Consider the following 15,649-nt stretch of genomic DNA (forward strand, 5'->3'; position numbering starts at 1 on the left):
GGTTGTTGGTTCTTCTAAGTGCAGTGTGCATGGTGGGAATGTCAGCAAGGTGTTTGGAACGCCCAGGGACCTGAAAAATAGCCAAAGTGACTAGTAGAAATATGGTATCTAATAATATTAGTATGACATCTAATAATACGGCATTTTGAAGGTAAGAACCATTTAAAATTTTACCTTTGTTGGAAGTTAAGGAAGCCTCAATTTCCATAGCATTCCAAAGTCATGAGCTACTCCAAAGACCTATCTCAGGTCAGTATAGATATTTGCAGTTGGCCCTTGGCTAAACACAGGCCTCCGTGAGAGTGTACAATTCAGCCTGCTATGCTAAGATAGCCAAAGGCAACGGTGCCACCTCAAGAGCTTCAAAAAGGAGTTGCTGTTATATAGCTATCATAATATTTGTCATTTTCACCTTTTAAATAGGAAGCCTTAGTAAACCATGAAAAGTCAGCATTATCCAAAGCACTTTCCTGTAAGTCATCATGGGGGGTCAGAAGGTGATATGTCAGTATTGAGCAGTAGTAAGAGGTTTTGTCCGTGGAGGAAGGAAGAATAGCGGAGTTAAGGTTATTACAGTGAGGAAGAATCTGAGAAGTGGTTAGCAAGATTTTATAGGAGGTGAGGCGACTAGATGAAAGGTGTAGAGTATGGTGAGAATTTAGAAAAGCTTCTACCACATGGAGTGCAAGCTTTTCCTACCTAAGCTTCTACCACATGGAGTGAGGGGAAGGGAATCTCATGATAAAAGAACTGTGGTAGGAAGGGTCTGAGACAAGTTTAGGGTACCCTTATATTGTAAGGTCTAGCTATTGGCTATAATACCCTTGGGGTCAATGTGGTCCCCATGTTTTTGGATAGTACCGTAAGAGCATTCCCATTTTTTTCTTTTAAAGATTTCGTTTATTTATTCATGAGAGACACACAGAGGCAGAGACCTAGGCGAAGGGAGAAGCAGGCTCCTCTGGGGAGCCTGATGTGGGACTTGATTCCAGGACCCTGGGATCATGACCTGAACCAAAGGCAGACACTCAACCACTGAGCCACCCAGGAGCCCCATCCCCCCCCCCCTTTTTTTTAACATACAAAAAAGAAGAGAAATTGATAATTGGGATGCCAAGGGATTTATGAAGCTTTCTCTTAAGGCTTCAAAGGCAAGGTCATCTGGCACCTGGGTAGCTAAGTTGTTTAAGCATTTGCCTTTGGCTTAGGTCATAATCCCAGAGTCCTGGGATTGAGCCCCATGTCAGGCTTCCTGCTCAGTGGGGAGCCTGCTTCTCCCTCTCCCTCTGCTGCTCCCCCTGCTTATGTGTCTCTTGCTCTCATTCTCTGTCAAATAAATCTTTATTTTAAAAAGATTTTATTTATTTATTCATGAGAGACACAGAGAGAGAGAGAGAGGCAGAGACACAGGCAGAGGGAGAAGCAGGCTCCATGCAGAGAACCCAATGTGGGACTTGATACTGGATCCTAGAGAAGCAGGCTCCATGCAGAGAACCCAATGTGGGACTTGATACTGGATCCTGGGATCACACCCTGAGTCAAAGTCAAACGCTCAATCGCTAAGCCACCCAGGTGTCCCTCAAATAAATCTTTAAAAAGGCAAAGTCATCTTGATCTTCCTAAATAATATGGTCAAGTTTATTGTTTTTTAGGAAAACATCTAGAAGATAGGCCATAAGAGAGAAGTTTGGACAATTTCCACAGTCGGTAGCTAGGTAGCCCCTTAAAAACCTCATAGTTGGTACTTAGTTTTGGGTTTTGGGAAATTCAAGATGCCATGAAACCTATTTGGATCTAAATGTAGTCCTTGTTCCAAAATCAGGTGCCCTAGGTATCAAACCTGAGTTGTTTTTTTGTTTTGTTTTTTCAAACCTGAGTTTGAATAAACCAGTTTTTCCTTGGAGGCTTTATGTCCCTTTAAGGCTAAAAGTTTTAACAGATGAATGCTGTCTACCTACAAAGAGGCTTGGGCAAGGGATCAGAAAAGCAAGTCATCTACATAGTGTAATAGGGTAGAATGTTCAGGAAATCTTTTGGCATCTAGATCAACCTTTAAGGTTTGTGAGAAGTAAGAAGAGGTTTCAGTACAGCCCTGGAGCATTACCATTCAGGTGTATTAATGTGGTTTCCAAGTCAAGGCAAAGCTATCAGCTGGCCTCATGCACTGGGGTGCTGAAGAAGGCAGCACATAAAATCAACCGCAGTAAATAATGTGCCTTCAGCAGTGATGGAGGCTAATAAAGTACGGGTGTTGGTAAAACGAGGCGGTGAAGGATGACAACACTGTTTATGGCTCAGAGGTCCTGGACAACCCTCCACCTGAAGCCATTTGGTAGCGTGAATGAGTCAGCAGTCTAAGTGACAGCAAGGTTCACAGGCACCATTAAGTGAAAGGAAACTAATGCCTAAGACACCCCCCCCCCAGTTATTATTTATATCCAAGCCAAAGAAACACTTTTCCCATGGATTCTTGCAGAAAGAGCAGCATGAAATACGGACCATATCCTCAACAGGCATCTTAAACTGAAACAGTTAGGAGTTTGATAGGGATACTTATTAAAAATGTCCATGAGTGGGGGAACTTTGACCACATCCTTGGAGGCTGAAGGTGATTTGATTTTTGTAAACGATCAAAAGTCATTTTGGGGGCAGCCTCGGTGGCCCAGGGTTTTAGCGCCACTTGTGCCAGGGGTGTGACCCTGGGGACCCTGGATCAAGTCCCACATCGGGCTCCCTGCGTGGAGCCTGCTTCTCCCTCTGCCTGTGTCTCGGCCTCTCTCTCTCTCTCTATGAATAAATAAAAAAAGATTTAAAAAATCACTTTGGCTCAGGGTGGTGGTGGAGGTGGAAGACAGCATAAGGGAGCACTCTGGAGTAATGAGAATCATCTGTGTCTCGATCGTGGTTATGCAGGTACACACATTTATTAGAACTCATCGAACAGCACACCCAAAGGAGTACATTTGCATCTCGGTTAAAAATAAGACCCAAGAAACTCCCAGGCCAAGTCTGGGGAATTACACCCATTAAGATAGGCACAGCAAGTTAAAGTTCTGGACAAGGGTATGGAATACCTACAAACGGTGATTCTGATTCTTTTCAAGGGTGACATTATTCACTTATCCAGACTAAAATGCCGTTAGTTTTTCTTTGCCTTCTTCTACTATCAGGATGCAAAAAATCCTAATAGATGATGATGACCAAATAAATGATGCGTTAAAATGAATTTAATCCTTATAGCCACCATCACAAGTCAGTGCTATTTTCCCATTTTAGGAGAGGGGCTCGGACCCCCCCCGGGCCCCCCGCGGCCCCCCGCGCGCCCCTTGCACTCAGTGACCTCTCTGCAGGGTCTGGCCACACGGGGACCCACCAGAATCCCCCAGAGCCGGGAAAAGGGCTGCAGGTGAGTCATCGTCACTCAGTCCGAGAGTCTGGTCCCCTGAGCCGCGACAGCCGCGACATTCCGACATGCCAGGCGCTGTCGCGGCCGTCGCCAGCCCAGGTGGCCGGGGACGCAGCCCGGGCAGTCCCCGCTTGCGCGCGGAGGGATGCGCTGCCGGGAAGCCGGGGCCCGGCCCTCGCCACGGTCCGCGGGCTCTGCGCTCCCGAGTGCGCCTGCGCGGCCCCGCCCCCGGCCCCGCCCAGGCCCCGCCCCCGGCCCGCCCCGCGCCTGCGCGCCCGGGATGCCGCGCGCCTTCCGCGCACCCGGCCCCTCGCGCGCGCCTCCGCACCTGCCGTCAGGTAACCCCTCCCCGCCGTCCTCCGCCTCCGCGGGCGCTCCCCACCCCCGCTCCCTCCCGGAGGTGCCGCGGCCGCTCTGCCCTCCTTCCCCCGCCACCTCCGCCGCCCCCTGCCTGCGACCGCGTCCCCACCGCCGCCTTCAAAAAAAAAAAAAAAAAAAAAAAAAAAAAAGGCGAGGGCTGCCGGGGAGCAGCTGCCAGGCCTTAGTGTTGAAGTTTTGAATGTATTTGGATGTGCAGTTCGGGGCCAAGGATGCAGACGGTAGGAGGGAGTTGAAGGGAGCACGGCGTCCTGGAGGCGGGAGGCTGAGAGCCGCCGCGCGAGGGCGGAGAGAGAATTTCCGAGGACAGAGGTGGCCTCGTCCCCCCGCCCTCGCTCGCAGCTCGGAAGAAGCCCGCGTTCAGACGGAGCCGGGAGGGACTGCGGGGGAGGAGCCCCGCCGGGGGTGGGGGGGATGCAGGGGGGTAGGAGTTGGTCCTTAGAGCGACTAGGGGCAGCCGGGCGGCCCAGCGGTTAGCGCCGCCTGCAGCCCGGGGCGTGACCCTGGGGACCCGGGGTCCAGCCCCGCGTCGGGCTCCCTGCGTGGAGCCTGCTTCTCCCTCTGCCTGGGTCTCTGCCTCTCTCTCTGTGTCTCTCATGAATAAATAAATAAAATCTTAAAAAAAGGGATCCCTGGGTGGCGCAGCGGTTTGGCGCCTGCCTTTGGCCCAGGGCGCGATCCTGGAGACCTGGGATCGAATCCCACATCGGGCTCCCGGTGCATGGAGCCTGCTTCTCCCTCTGCCTGTGTCTCTGCCTCTCTCTCTCTCTCTGTGACTATCATAAATAAATAAAAATTAAAAAAAAAAAAAACTTAAAAAAAGACAAAAGAAAAAAAAAAAAACAACTAGGCTTGGGACGGCTGGGTGGCGCAGTGGTTAAGGATCCCCCTTCAACTCAGCGTCCTGATACCGAATTCCGCGTTGGGCGCCCTGCAAAATAAATAAATAAATAAATATCTTTTAAAAAATAATAATAAATAAAAATCTTAAAAAAAAAAAAACAACTAAGCTTGATCTCCGAAGGTCGCAGCGCAGGATGGGAGCTCCTACTCTTTTTTTTTTTTTTTTTTTTTTTTTTTACAGACGGGGAAATCAAGGTCCTGAGTGGGGTGGCTTGTTCACAGTCGTGTACCTGATTCTTGGCAGAGCCAAGAAGTCGAGTTCCTAGGCATCCTTTTGTAAATGATAAAATATGATAAAATAACGTTTTACAAATCTCCTTTGTAGGTCAAGAAAGTCAGCAGCATCAGTAACTTGAGTTTGGTGTGCTCAACCAGTCTTTTTTTTTTTTTTTTTTTTTCAACCAGTCTTCATCATTCCTTCTCCCAGTGCTTGCCAGCCTGCCCTCCCTGGCCCACGGCAGTGCCGCTGGAGAGGGACTTCTGGAAGCCTTGGGACTTGACCTTAACCCAGAATAAATAGGGTTTTGGTAAGTGGAGGGGAGGAAGAGCGTGGTGGGGGGTTCCTGGAAAGAGCTTGAGCTCAGGAGAAGGTGAGCAAGCCCAGCTGCAGTGGGCGGTTAAGAGGGCCTGGCCTGTGCAAGGGAAGTAGGTGGGTAGAATTGGTGACCAGCGTGGAGGGCTCTGAACATGAATGCAGCAGGCAGTAGGGCATAAGGGAGAATTGGAAATGCACCTGTGGGAAAACCAGCACTTTACCAGGTATTAGATTCATGGAGGGAATATTAGCCGAGATCCCAAGACATTTAGCAGGAAGACCAGATTAAAATATAGCTGTTGCCAGGAAGGCCGTGGGGAGAAAGGATTCTAGTTCCATAACAGAAGAATCTTTTCCCCTGGTTGTGTATGAGTAATAAAAGCGGTGCTTACTGTGTACTAAGCACTGTTGTAAGTGCTTTACAAACATTCCTTATTTCTCACAACAAACCAATGAGGTTGTTACCATTTTGTCACCATTTTCAAGATGTTGAGGCTGAGGCACAAAGGGGTTGCCCAAGGTGAGTAGATCTCTGCTGAGGAGAGGTGGCATGCAATCAGAAGATTCGAGTCCCAGTCCCTCCAGCACTGGCTGTGTGATTACCCTCTGAACCTCAGTTTTCTTATCTGGGAAGTAGGTATTGTAATTCCTGCCTCCTGTGGAGGCAGAGAATGTGCAGATACTTTGCAAACCGTGCATTGTGGTGCTGGTGGAAAGTACTACCATTTAATAAACAAGGGGTGCCCTTCCAAGGCCAAATCCCAACCAACAAGAGAAAATGACAAACTTGATTTGACTTGCCGAATTGAATGGGCTTGCTGCTCACAGAGAGGCAAAGATGGAGTCATAGTTAAAATCGTTGGCTGTGGAGTCAGAAGGACCTAGAATGGGAATCCCAGCCCTGCCACTTGTTAGCTCTGTGACCCAAGGCAAGGCACATAACGTTTCTGATACTGCATTATCTCGATGATCCTCAATGTACTCAGATGTAAAATGGGTCTAATATGTTTCCCCCTAGAGCAGTTGCGAGGATTAAATGAGATGCACCTAATATATTGCCTACAAGTAGTGAGTGCTCAGTAACATGTAGATGGGGCCATTATATCTTCTGACTTTTCTTTTCCTTATCCCCTGTGTGTCTTAATATTCCCGCAGAGACAGCCTCACCATGTGTGAAGGACTGATGGAGAGGTATGTGGCTGCCATGGTGCTGAGTGCAGCTGGAGATGCCTTGGGGTACTTCAACGGGAAGTGGGAGTTTCTCCGGGATGGGGAAAAGATTCACCAGCAGCTGGCCCAGCTTGGTGGGCTGGACGCCATAGATGTGGAGAGGTGGAGAGTCAGTGATGACACAGTGATGCACCTGGCCACCGCAGAAGCTCTTGTGGAGGCTGGCAAAGTCTCGGATTTGGCTCAGTTGTATTCTCTACTTGCTAAGCATTACCAAGACTGTATGGAAGACATGGATGGCCGGGCACCAGGTGAGTGCAGCCATTGGAGGTCACGAGAGGGGGGAAAATAAAGCAGGCCCAAGGTAGTCCTTAAATATGTTTATTGAAATTTAAATATCAAGGAGACAGTTATTTTTGGTAGATGTGATAGAAATAGAAACAACCTAAATGTCCTGTAATTTATTTAATCATGGTGACGTGTTCATAACCATTTAAAATTATGCAGGTAAGAATTTACTGATATGGAAAGATGTTGTAGGTAAAAAAAAATGAGGATTACAAAGGGCACCCAAAGGCACCTTGTTGCTCTGGACCCATTGCTCCTTTTCTGAGCCTGGTATTCGTCACTCTCGAACCTGCAGCCTCTTTCTGGGCATTCAGGATCTCCAATGGTCAAGTTCTCCTTGGGTTCTCTAAAGGCTTGGGCTCAGAGTCTGATGGTTTTGGTGGGGCCACTAACTAGCTGGTTAAGTGCTTCTGAGCAAGGTTCTTAAGCTCTGAGCCTTAGCTTAGTTGTTTAAGAAAAGACAGTAATTTGTTAAACCTACCTTTTTGAGTTACTGTGTGGTCTCAGTAATAACTGATAAAGATTCCAAGACTCTCTATATGAATCTGATTCTTTTATCATCAGTCTTATCACACTAGGGGTTATATAGAAAGTATGGAACAGTGTTGGCTTGGGGTTTGGAGGCATTCATCATATTTTGGGGCTTTCCCTTTCCATCAGAGAAACTTTAGAGACTGAGCTTGGTTCTTTCCTCCTGCTGGGGCCTTTCCTTTGGTTATACCGAAACTCTGCTCTACCTGACTCTTCCCAGGGTGTGCTTCAGTGCAGAATGCCATGGTGCTGAAGCCAGATGAGGCCAATGGCTGGAGGATTCCCTTTAACAGCCATGAGGGTGGCTGCGGGGCTGCCATGCGTGCCATGTGCATCGGTCTCAGATTCCCTCACCACAGCCAGCTGGGCACACTGATCCAGGTGAGCATCGAGAGTGGCAGGATGACCCACCACCACCCTACAGGCTACCTGGGAGCCCTTGTTTCTGCTCTTTTTACAGCCTATGCTGTGAACGGCAAACCTCCCAGGCAATGGGGAAAAGAACTGATGGAGGTGCTACCAGAAGCTAAAAAGTACATTATCCAATCAGGCTACTTTTTGGAGAAGAATCTTCAACACTGGTAAGTTGGTAGGTGCACGCTCCTGCTAAACAATGATTGAATCTGGGGGCACCTGGGTGTCTCGGTCAGTTAAGCATCTGCCTTCGGCTCAGGTCATGATCTTAGGGTCCTGGGATCGAGCCCCTCATCACATTGGGCTCCCTGCTCAGCGGGGAGCCTGCTTCTCCCTCTGCTTCCCCTCCCCTGCTCATGCTTTCTCTCTCATGCCTTCTTTATCTAAAATATATGAATAAAATCTTTAAAAAAAAATAGATGTTTGATTCTGAGTTTCATGCACATGTAAGCTTAAGTAGCCATCTTGGTTCTCATGATCCATTTTTGCTATCTGCTGTGCCCAGCACCACACCCCACATCCCCGCCCCACCACCTGCTAAGGATTTCAAGTTTAATGCCAGCAGTGATTGCCACCAAGTAACCAGTGAAGACCTCGATGAGTAGTACCTGCAGCTCTTCTCTGTTGTGTAGGGATCCTGTTCTGTATTCTAACCTTCTATAACTTTTGTGGTTATCTTATACTGCTGTAAACTTTCCTGCTTATTTCCTGGAACTTGTTTTTTCGGTGTTGCCATGACACATGTTTTGAAATACTTGATTACAGTGCCCAAGAAATAGATTTTTTTTACTAGTTAGTTAAAAGTAGTAAAGCCACAACTTCCCTTTTTGGTGAGTTCACGTCACATCACCCTTCTTAGAATAAAAAGGTCCAGAAGCTTTCTACTGACATCACCTGTGGTTGTGATGTTCCAAGGTTCTATCTTGAAAAAACAATACAAGTATATAAGGAGATGATATGCTAATTAGCTTTACCATAGTAATGTATTTACTATGCCTCTATATGCTGCCTGTATTATATCATCATGTTGTATGCCTTAAACATATACAAGTTTTGTTAAGAAAATAAAGTGTATGCCTTGGTTGGCTAAGCATCTGCCTTCTGTTGGCTAAGCATCTGCCTTCTGTTCAGTTCTTGATCCCAGAGTCCTGGGATCAGGTCCCACGTTGGGTTTCCTGCTCAGTGGGGAGCCTGCTTCTGCCTCATTCTGTGCCTGAAGCTCCCCCTGCTTTTATGCTCTCTCTGTCAAATAAATAAATGAAAAAGAAAAGAAAGAAAGAAGGGGTTCTGGGCAGGTCAGTCAGATAAGCTTCTAACTGTTGATCTCTGTTCCAGTTTTAATCTCAGGGTTGTAAGTTCAGGTCCCATGCATTGAGCTCCAGAGAGGGAAACAGAGAGAGAGAGAAAGAAAATAAAATAAGTTGAATGATGACACTTGACACTATTCTCAAATCAGGAAAAATAGGCCTTCATTTCTCACATTTAACTTCCTGTGTATCCTTTATTTAACAACAGTATCAGTGCCTTGATTATACAAAACCTTGGCAAAAATTTATTGAACAAGTCCCACTTAGAGCTCATTCTGAGTTTTTCATACGATTTTGATGTTAGTACAAGAAGCTGAAGTCATCTTGGAATTTGCCTTGTTCACACATCTATCTGGTACCTTCCCTGATGGCTTTCAAAGTTATTTTTTCAATTGACTGTAGAATTTTTCCTTCCTACAGGTCCTACTTCCAAGACCAATGGGAAAAATACCTAAAACTTAGAGGGATTTTGGATGGCAGATCAGCCCCCACCTTCCCCAAGCCCTTTGATGTGAAGGAGAGGGATCAGTTCTATACCTCCGTGAGCTACTCTGGCTGGGGTGGCAGCAGTGGACACGATGCCCCCATGATTGCCTACGATGCCATCCTGGCTGCAGGAGACTCCTGGAAGGAGCTCGCCCACCGTGCCTTTTTCCACGGTGGAGACAGTGATTCTACAGCTGCTATTGCGGGCTGCTGGTGGGGAGTGATGTATGGTCTGAAAGGAGTGAACCCCTCCAACTATGAGAAACTAGAATACAGAAACCGGCTGGAAAAGACAGCCAGGGCTTTGTATTCTCTGGGGTCAAAGGAAGATACCGTAATTGCCCTTTAGGGAGATGTGATGTCATTTCTTGTGGTTTTTCCTCTTGTGTGGTCCAGTTTCTTTTCGCTTTTTTCCAAAGTCAAGAGTTTTAAGCTTGTACTCCAGGAATTTTGAGATGACATGTCCCTTGAACACCTGAAGCTCGTCTTTCCAGATTCATCCTGTTCCCGCCAAATTTGACCCTCTTTTCTACCCTGAAAAATCTTGAGCTCAGTTGACAGGGTCCTCGTCCTCCCAAACTAGAAGTCTTGTAGTCTCATATTTGAGTCTTCATGTTCATCGTCTAAACTTTCACTAAATTTTTTCTGTTTGTTTCAGGTTGAGTCCCCCAAAAGTGGACTCTGTGAGATAAAGATTTAAGTACAAGTAGTTTATTGGGGAGGTGATTCCAGGAAGCAGAGATAGGAGAATGGGGAAGTGAGAGATAAGGAGGTGGGGGGAAGCCAGTACAAGGTGCATTACTGAGCATGTTACCACTCTGGGCAGTTGGGACTTAGTCTATCTGGGTTTTCTGTGTAGGCCACTCCCCAGAGTTGTCCCACTTGAAAGGCAAGCAAACCTGAGGTGTTTATCTGCCATCTTCCATCTGATAGTGGTTGAGGACCATTCCTAGGGATGCCAGCTACCCGGTTCTTCTTGGCTTGCCTCTTGTGCAAGCCAAACACAGATGTCTTCAAGAAAAGACTCCGAGATGCTTGCAGTGGCAAGCTGTACAGTGCATGGGAACAGTAAGGGTGATTATATGGGGTCCCAATGTCATCTGCCAATGGTTATACCTCCTAAATATCCTTTACATCTACTACCTCTTTTACCTTCTTGCACCAGCCGTTTTTCAGCTGATTTCTGCAGTCCAGGCTACTCAGGTCTGGGGAGTGCTGCTCCTAGCTGCACTCTGTACATTACTGGCTGCAACTCTTAATGCATTACCAGTTTTACTGTTTGCTTGTCTTTCTTCTCCTCTAGACACAACCTCGCACAGTGCCTGGGAACACGGGTGCCTGATTAGGTACCTAACCAGTGTATAATAAATGAATGTTAATTAACCTGTCTGGCGCCTTAACTTGCCTTTCTTCTTGCACTCCAGAGTTACCTTTACAAATAACCAATCAATCATGTTGAACTTCTACTCATGTTCTACCCAGTGAATACTCACCCCCTTCATTTCCTGGTGCTCTTCCCCTTGCACTTTGACTCGGTAGATTCTTATTCATCCTTCAAAGCCCAGCTCGGGTAGATCCTTCTAGGTGAAATCTGCTGAGTGTTCGGGCACTTGGCCACTTTCTCCTTGTACGCCTATAGCCTTCTGTCTCCAGCTCCACCACCACGCTGATCCTGTCATGTGGTAACCATTGAGTGTCTTCTGAGGACAATCTCAGGTTCCTTGTGAGGACTCATTTATTCTCTTTGTGGCCCGGCCCATGGGAGACATTCAAGTAAGCATTTACTTTGGAGGTTCATCAAGTAGTGTGGCTGTGAATGCTTTCAGCATGCAGTTCCACATCTGTTTCAGACCCCTGCCACTTCATGGCTGCTCAGAGTAACCTGCAATGCACTGTGAGAGATGGAGAGTCTGCTGCTTTAGCCATGCACAGGTGTGAACTTCCACAAGACAAAGCTCTCACCTCTGTATTTCCAGCAGGATTCCAGCAAAGGCATGCAATTTATAATTTTATATGTAAGAGGAGAAGGAAATTCCAAAGTTCATTTTATGGCTCAAAAAACTTTTTTATGTATTTATATATTTCAGAAAACAAACGTTTTAAATATTATGATATGAAAACATTCTTCAGTAAGACAACCAACTGGAGTTGGAGACTTTCAAGGGTGCTGGGCTGCAATTCACAGAACAATAATAACTTCTTAAATTTGGGTGTCTTAAAGATTCTTTTGTGTAAATATGCTGAGGACAGCTTTAGAATAATAGAAAACATAGTATATACATTTTTACACAAGATTCCTGAGCAGAAGATGTAAGTTGGAGACCCTCATGACTACTTTCAATTTCCTAGTTGGTAAGAACTGACTTTATAGCACAGAATAGTAGGTGCATTCTGCAGATGTAAGAAAAAAGGAAACATTTCTCCTTGTCTTTCTGAGGTTTCTTTTCCCAATAGTTAGGTGCCTGCACTTTCAAGGTGGAACACGAGAATTCTCTTAGCACTGACCAAACAACAGACCTGAGATGCTTAAACCTTACAGTTAGCAAAGAGCAGAAGAGAATTTTAACAAGTGGAATATGAAACATGACCTGTTTTATCTCTGTACCTGGTTTGGTAACTTGTTTGAATTTATTGAGAAACAAACATAAAATTTTATTTTTTCTCCAGCCACTGCCTTCAGAGTGCTCTGTTGAAGCTGCTTTTCCTGTTCCTTAGCAGATCACATAGTGTTTGGTCTTTTGGTGGAGGGGTGGGGGGTGGGGAGCATAGTAAAATCCCAGTCCAATATTTTTTTAAAATTTCAGCATCACTGAAGCATAATTGCCTATAAAGTTGTAAGATTTTTAAAGTTTGCTGATTTAAAGTATGGTGATTTGATGTACATACACATTATGGAAAGACTTCCCCCATCTGGTTAATGAAAACATCATCACTGCACATAGTTATCTTTTGGAGGGGGTGGACAGTGAGAACATTTAATTTCAACTCTCAGCATATTTCAGTTATATAATAGTGTTATCAACTGTCCTCATCCTGTTATACCTCAGGTCCTCAAACCTTATTGATCTTACAGCTGAAAGTCTGTACCCTTTTACCAACCTCTCCCTATTTCCCCACCTCCCAGTCCCTGGCAACCACTTTCCTACTCTGTTTCTATGAGTTTGACCTTTTTTGTTTTTGTTTTGTTTTGTTTTGAAGATTCCCCATATAAGTGATGCCATGCAGTATTTTCATTTTTTTTTTTCTGTCTGGCTGTTTCACTTAGCATAATTCCCTAAAGTCTATCCCTGTTGTCACAAATGGCTAGATTTCCTTCTTTCTCATAGCTGGATGATACTGCGTTGTGTGTGTGTATATATCACATCTTCTTTATTCATCTGTTGACACTTAGATTGTTCCCATATCTTGGCTATTGTGGATAATGCTACAGTGAACATGGAAGTGGAAACCCTTTGAGACCCTGTTTTGATTTCCTTTGGATTTCTTTTTTAAAATAATTCATTCATTTATTTGAGAGAGAGAGAGAGAGAAAGCGCACAAGCCGGGGGAGGGGCAGAGAGACAAGCAGACTCCCTGCTGAGTGGGGAGACCGGTATGGGGCTCAATCTAGGACACTGAGATCATGACCTGAGTATAAGATGCCTGACTGAGCCACCCAGGTGCCCCTGATTTCCTTTGGATTTCTACCTAGAAGTGGGAATCCCACTCCAGTTTTATCAATTCTAGAACTTTAATGTGATGCCATCCTTCCCACCACTGTTCCTGGGCCCAAGGAACTTAGAGAAGAAATGGGGACATTCCTCTTGTCCCTTTACTGGGCTCCTTGCTCCTCCCCAGTGTTGCCTCGAGACCCTTCTCATTGGTGGAGCACTGGTAGGAAAGGCTCAAGACAACTGTCTTTCTAGGGGGTCACTCAGCCCAAGGGAAACTTGTCCTTCCTGCTCACATCCAGCAGTGGGAGTGCAGGCTTCCCACCTGCTGCTATCTTACATTGCCCCCTCAATGTCTCAAATAGGCCCTGAGACATCCAACTCAGAAAGAGATAGATGCCAGTGTGACCTTGATGTGGTCATCTTCAATCTCAGCTGGTAGGCCCTCCCTCACTGGCTCGTGAAGGATAAGAAAAAGCACCACCTCTCCGACCCCTTCAAGAAGGTAAGGGAGATGCTCCACAGAAGTGTAACTCTCTTTATTTTTCATTCAAATCACTAGTTTTTAGCTGGGGGAGGTGAGGGAAGGGAGGTCTGATAATAGAGTCATTGTGCTAGCTCCTAAATCCTATGGGATTTGTCTTTGCAAGTCTTCCCAGTCCCTTTAGAATGTAGTGGAGGAGGTAGGAGGGGGAGGAGAGGGGGGCCTAAGCATTTGTTATTTCCCAGGTAGGATTTCAGCTACAACCAGAGACACTAGAGAAAGACACTAGAGATGCCTCAGGCTATATTTGCTCTGAGATTCTCTTTCTTCATCACAGGCACACTTCAAAAAGAGTTCAAACTTTCAGATTCTTTCTTCTCAAACCTCAAAACCTTGTCTTCAGACTTTATTCCCAACTGGTGACCTTGCTTTGCTATCTCTCTCAGAAAGGAGAGGTAACCAGAAAAGAACAATTGCACACACACCTCACCACCTCTGCCCACCCACCTGCATCTGGCTCATGGTCTCCACCTTTGCTCCTGACTCTGAGTATGTGTGTGTGTGTGTGTATGTGTGTGTGTGTGTGTGTGTGTAGAAGGAGGAAGAATGAGAATGAACTGATGGAAGAGATGATAAACTTATTATATGCATGTTAAAGTAAATTAGAAAATGACCTGATTAAAAAAAAGGAAAATGATCTGATGCACAGTATGAATTTATCATGTTTATCAAGTTAATCTGTGTACTAAAACAGGCAACAGGTCATGTGTAACATTACAGGAATTAAAGATATATTTTTGACCTATATGATGGTCATTCACTTTCTTTGTTATCTAAGGTTGCTAGATTTGTCTAGAAGTCTTGGCAATATTTTTTTTAAGATCTGCAAAATTAGCTTTGACCTAATCCAGCCTTCTTCAAGCTTCTTCAGCCACCATATTCTCTATTTACTCCCCTCCCTAACCTCTCAAGGGCATATTTTTTTGAGACAACCACATTGCTATGGGAAGTGTGGGGAAGGAATGGAGATTCTGAGGATTTCACAACCAGCCAGCCTACTGGATCAGTTCCTCAAGGAATGGCTGCTGGAGTCTGGTTAGGAATCCAGGGATCATCCAGATAGGGCATAGTGGGGAGCCTTGCCATCATTTGTCATCTTTAGGGTTTGGGGGTTGGAAGAAGTGACATCTAGGGAGTAGGGTAGACTCTTTCCATTTGGAGAAGGAAAAAGAAGAGGAGGAAGAAAGAGCTGCTCTATGTCAGATAGTTCACCACAACCCACCAACAGATGAAGAAATGGCTCCAAGAAGCTGCCATCTTTCCAAAGTCACACGTCTAGGGTGAGAAGGAGATGGGGTTTAAACCCAGGCCGTGTGTCTTCAGTCCTATCACACTACAGCTATTAGCTGTCATTAGAAAGTTTTCCTTAGACAAAGCCAAAATTAAACCCAAGAGTTACACGGGTGATGGTAGAAGCCTGTGCCCTCTGTTTACCTTCCCACAACTATGAGAAGTCAGGACTTCAAATGTGGATTCGGATGCAAGGGTAGGGAGCGGCGGAATGGGGCCCAGGTCAGGCTGTGAGATGGACAGAGTCTCCACTCTCCTCCCAGCATCCCTTCCCTCCTCAGAGAGCCTTCTCTTGCTCTGACACCGAAGACACTCCAGCCAATGCCTAGGCCATGATTGGGACTTCTCTCTCCATACTGTGCTTGGTCACGCCTGCCCCACTTAAGGTTCCTCCTTTACCTTTTTGTGTCTTAGTATCATCATTTATTCAGGCAGGGCAGTCAGGCAAGTGTCCTCTCTCAGGGTCTCTGGGCTCGGTGCCCATGGACTTCCAACTCTAACGTCCAAAGAACATGAGTCAAAAATTACGTTGTCTGAAGATTGGGAAAGAATCCAAGAAAGAATCCTATGGTTTCTCCTGAGCTACAGAGCTGCAGATAGAGCTTTGTGCTGTGAAGAGAGGGCCATGCTTCAAACCAGTGTTTTCCATCATTTTGGATGGTCTATGGGCAACCATCCCAACCCACC

The 15,649-nt window shown here is 46.0% G+C and overlaps 2 protein-coding genes across 15 annotated transcripts in view; both read left to right on the forward strand.

Moving 5' to 3' along the window:
- The first annotated feature begins 3,665 nt into the window (after positions 1 to 3,665).
- Positions 3,666 to 12,144, forward strand: ADPRH (ADP-ribosylarginine hydrolase). Of its 2 annotated transcripts, none has more exons than XM_025476506.3 (5): positions 3,666 to 3,744; positions 5,093 to 5,214; positions 6,378 to 6,703; positions 7,492 to 7,852; positions 9,413 to 12,144. In XM_025476506.3, the coding sequence occupies exons 3-5, from the start codon at positions 6,391 to 6,393 to the stop codon at positions 9,825 to 9,827; spliced, it is 1,089 nt and encodes a 362-aa protein (XP_025332291.1). In that variant the 5' UTR covers positions 3,666 to 3,744; positions 5,093 to 5,214; positions 6,378 to 6,390; the 3' UTR covers positions 9,828 to 12,144. The 2 variants fall into 2 exon arrangements, with proteins under 2 accessions (XP_025332291.1, XP_048961511.1); XM_049105554.1 differs by lacking the exon at positions 3,666 to 3,744 and adding an exon at positions 3,819 to 4,005.
- Positions 7,514 to 15,649, forward strand: part of PLA1A (phospholipase A1 member A) — a 40,396-nt gene continuing 32,260 nt past the window's right edge. For all 13 annotated transcript variants that reach the window (XM_025476397.3, XM_049105543.1, XM_049105544.1 and 10 more), the window contains exons 1-2: positions 7,514 to 7,652; positions 13,494 to 13,633. The gene's annotated coding sequence lies outside the window, so the exon portion shown is untranslated. The remainder of the gene's footprint in view (positions 7,653 to 13,493; positions 13,634 to 15,649) is intronic.

This window comes from Canis lupus, chromosome 33 (assembly GCF_003254725.2).
Source record: "Canis lupus dingo isolate Sandy chromosome 33, ASM325472v2, whole genome shotgun sequence".
NCBI lineage: Eukaryota > Metazoa > Chordata > Mammalia > Carnivora > Canidae > Canis > Canis lupus.

Excerpts from the sequence above, each read along its gene's own strand:
- ADPRH (XM_025476506.3), top strand. The coding sequence starts at position 6,391 with ATGTGTGAAGGACTGATGGAGAGGTATGTGGCTGCCATGGTGCTGAGT. Across the intron at positions 6,704-7,491 it reads CATGGATGGCCGGGCACCAG|GGTGTGCTTCAGTGCAGAAT; the intron begins GTGAGTGCAGCC and ends GACTCTTCCCAG. Across the intron at positions 7,853-9,412 it reads GAGAAGAATCTTCAACACTG|GTCCTACTTCCAAGACCAAT; the intron begins GTAAGTTGGTAG and ends TCCTTCCTACAG.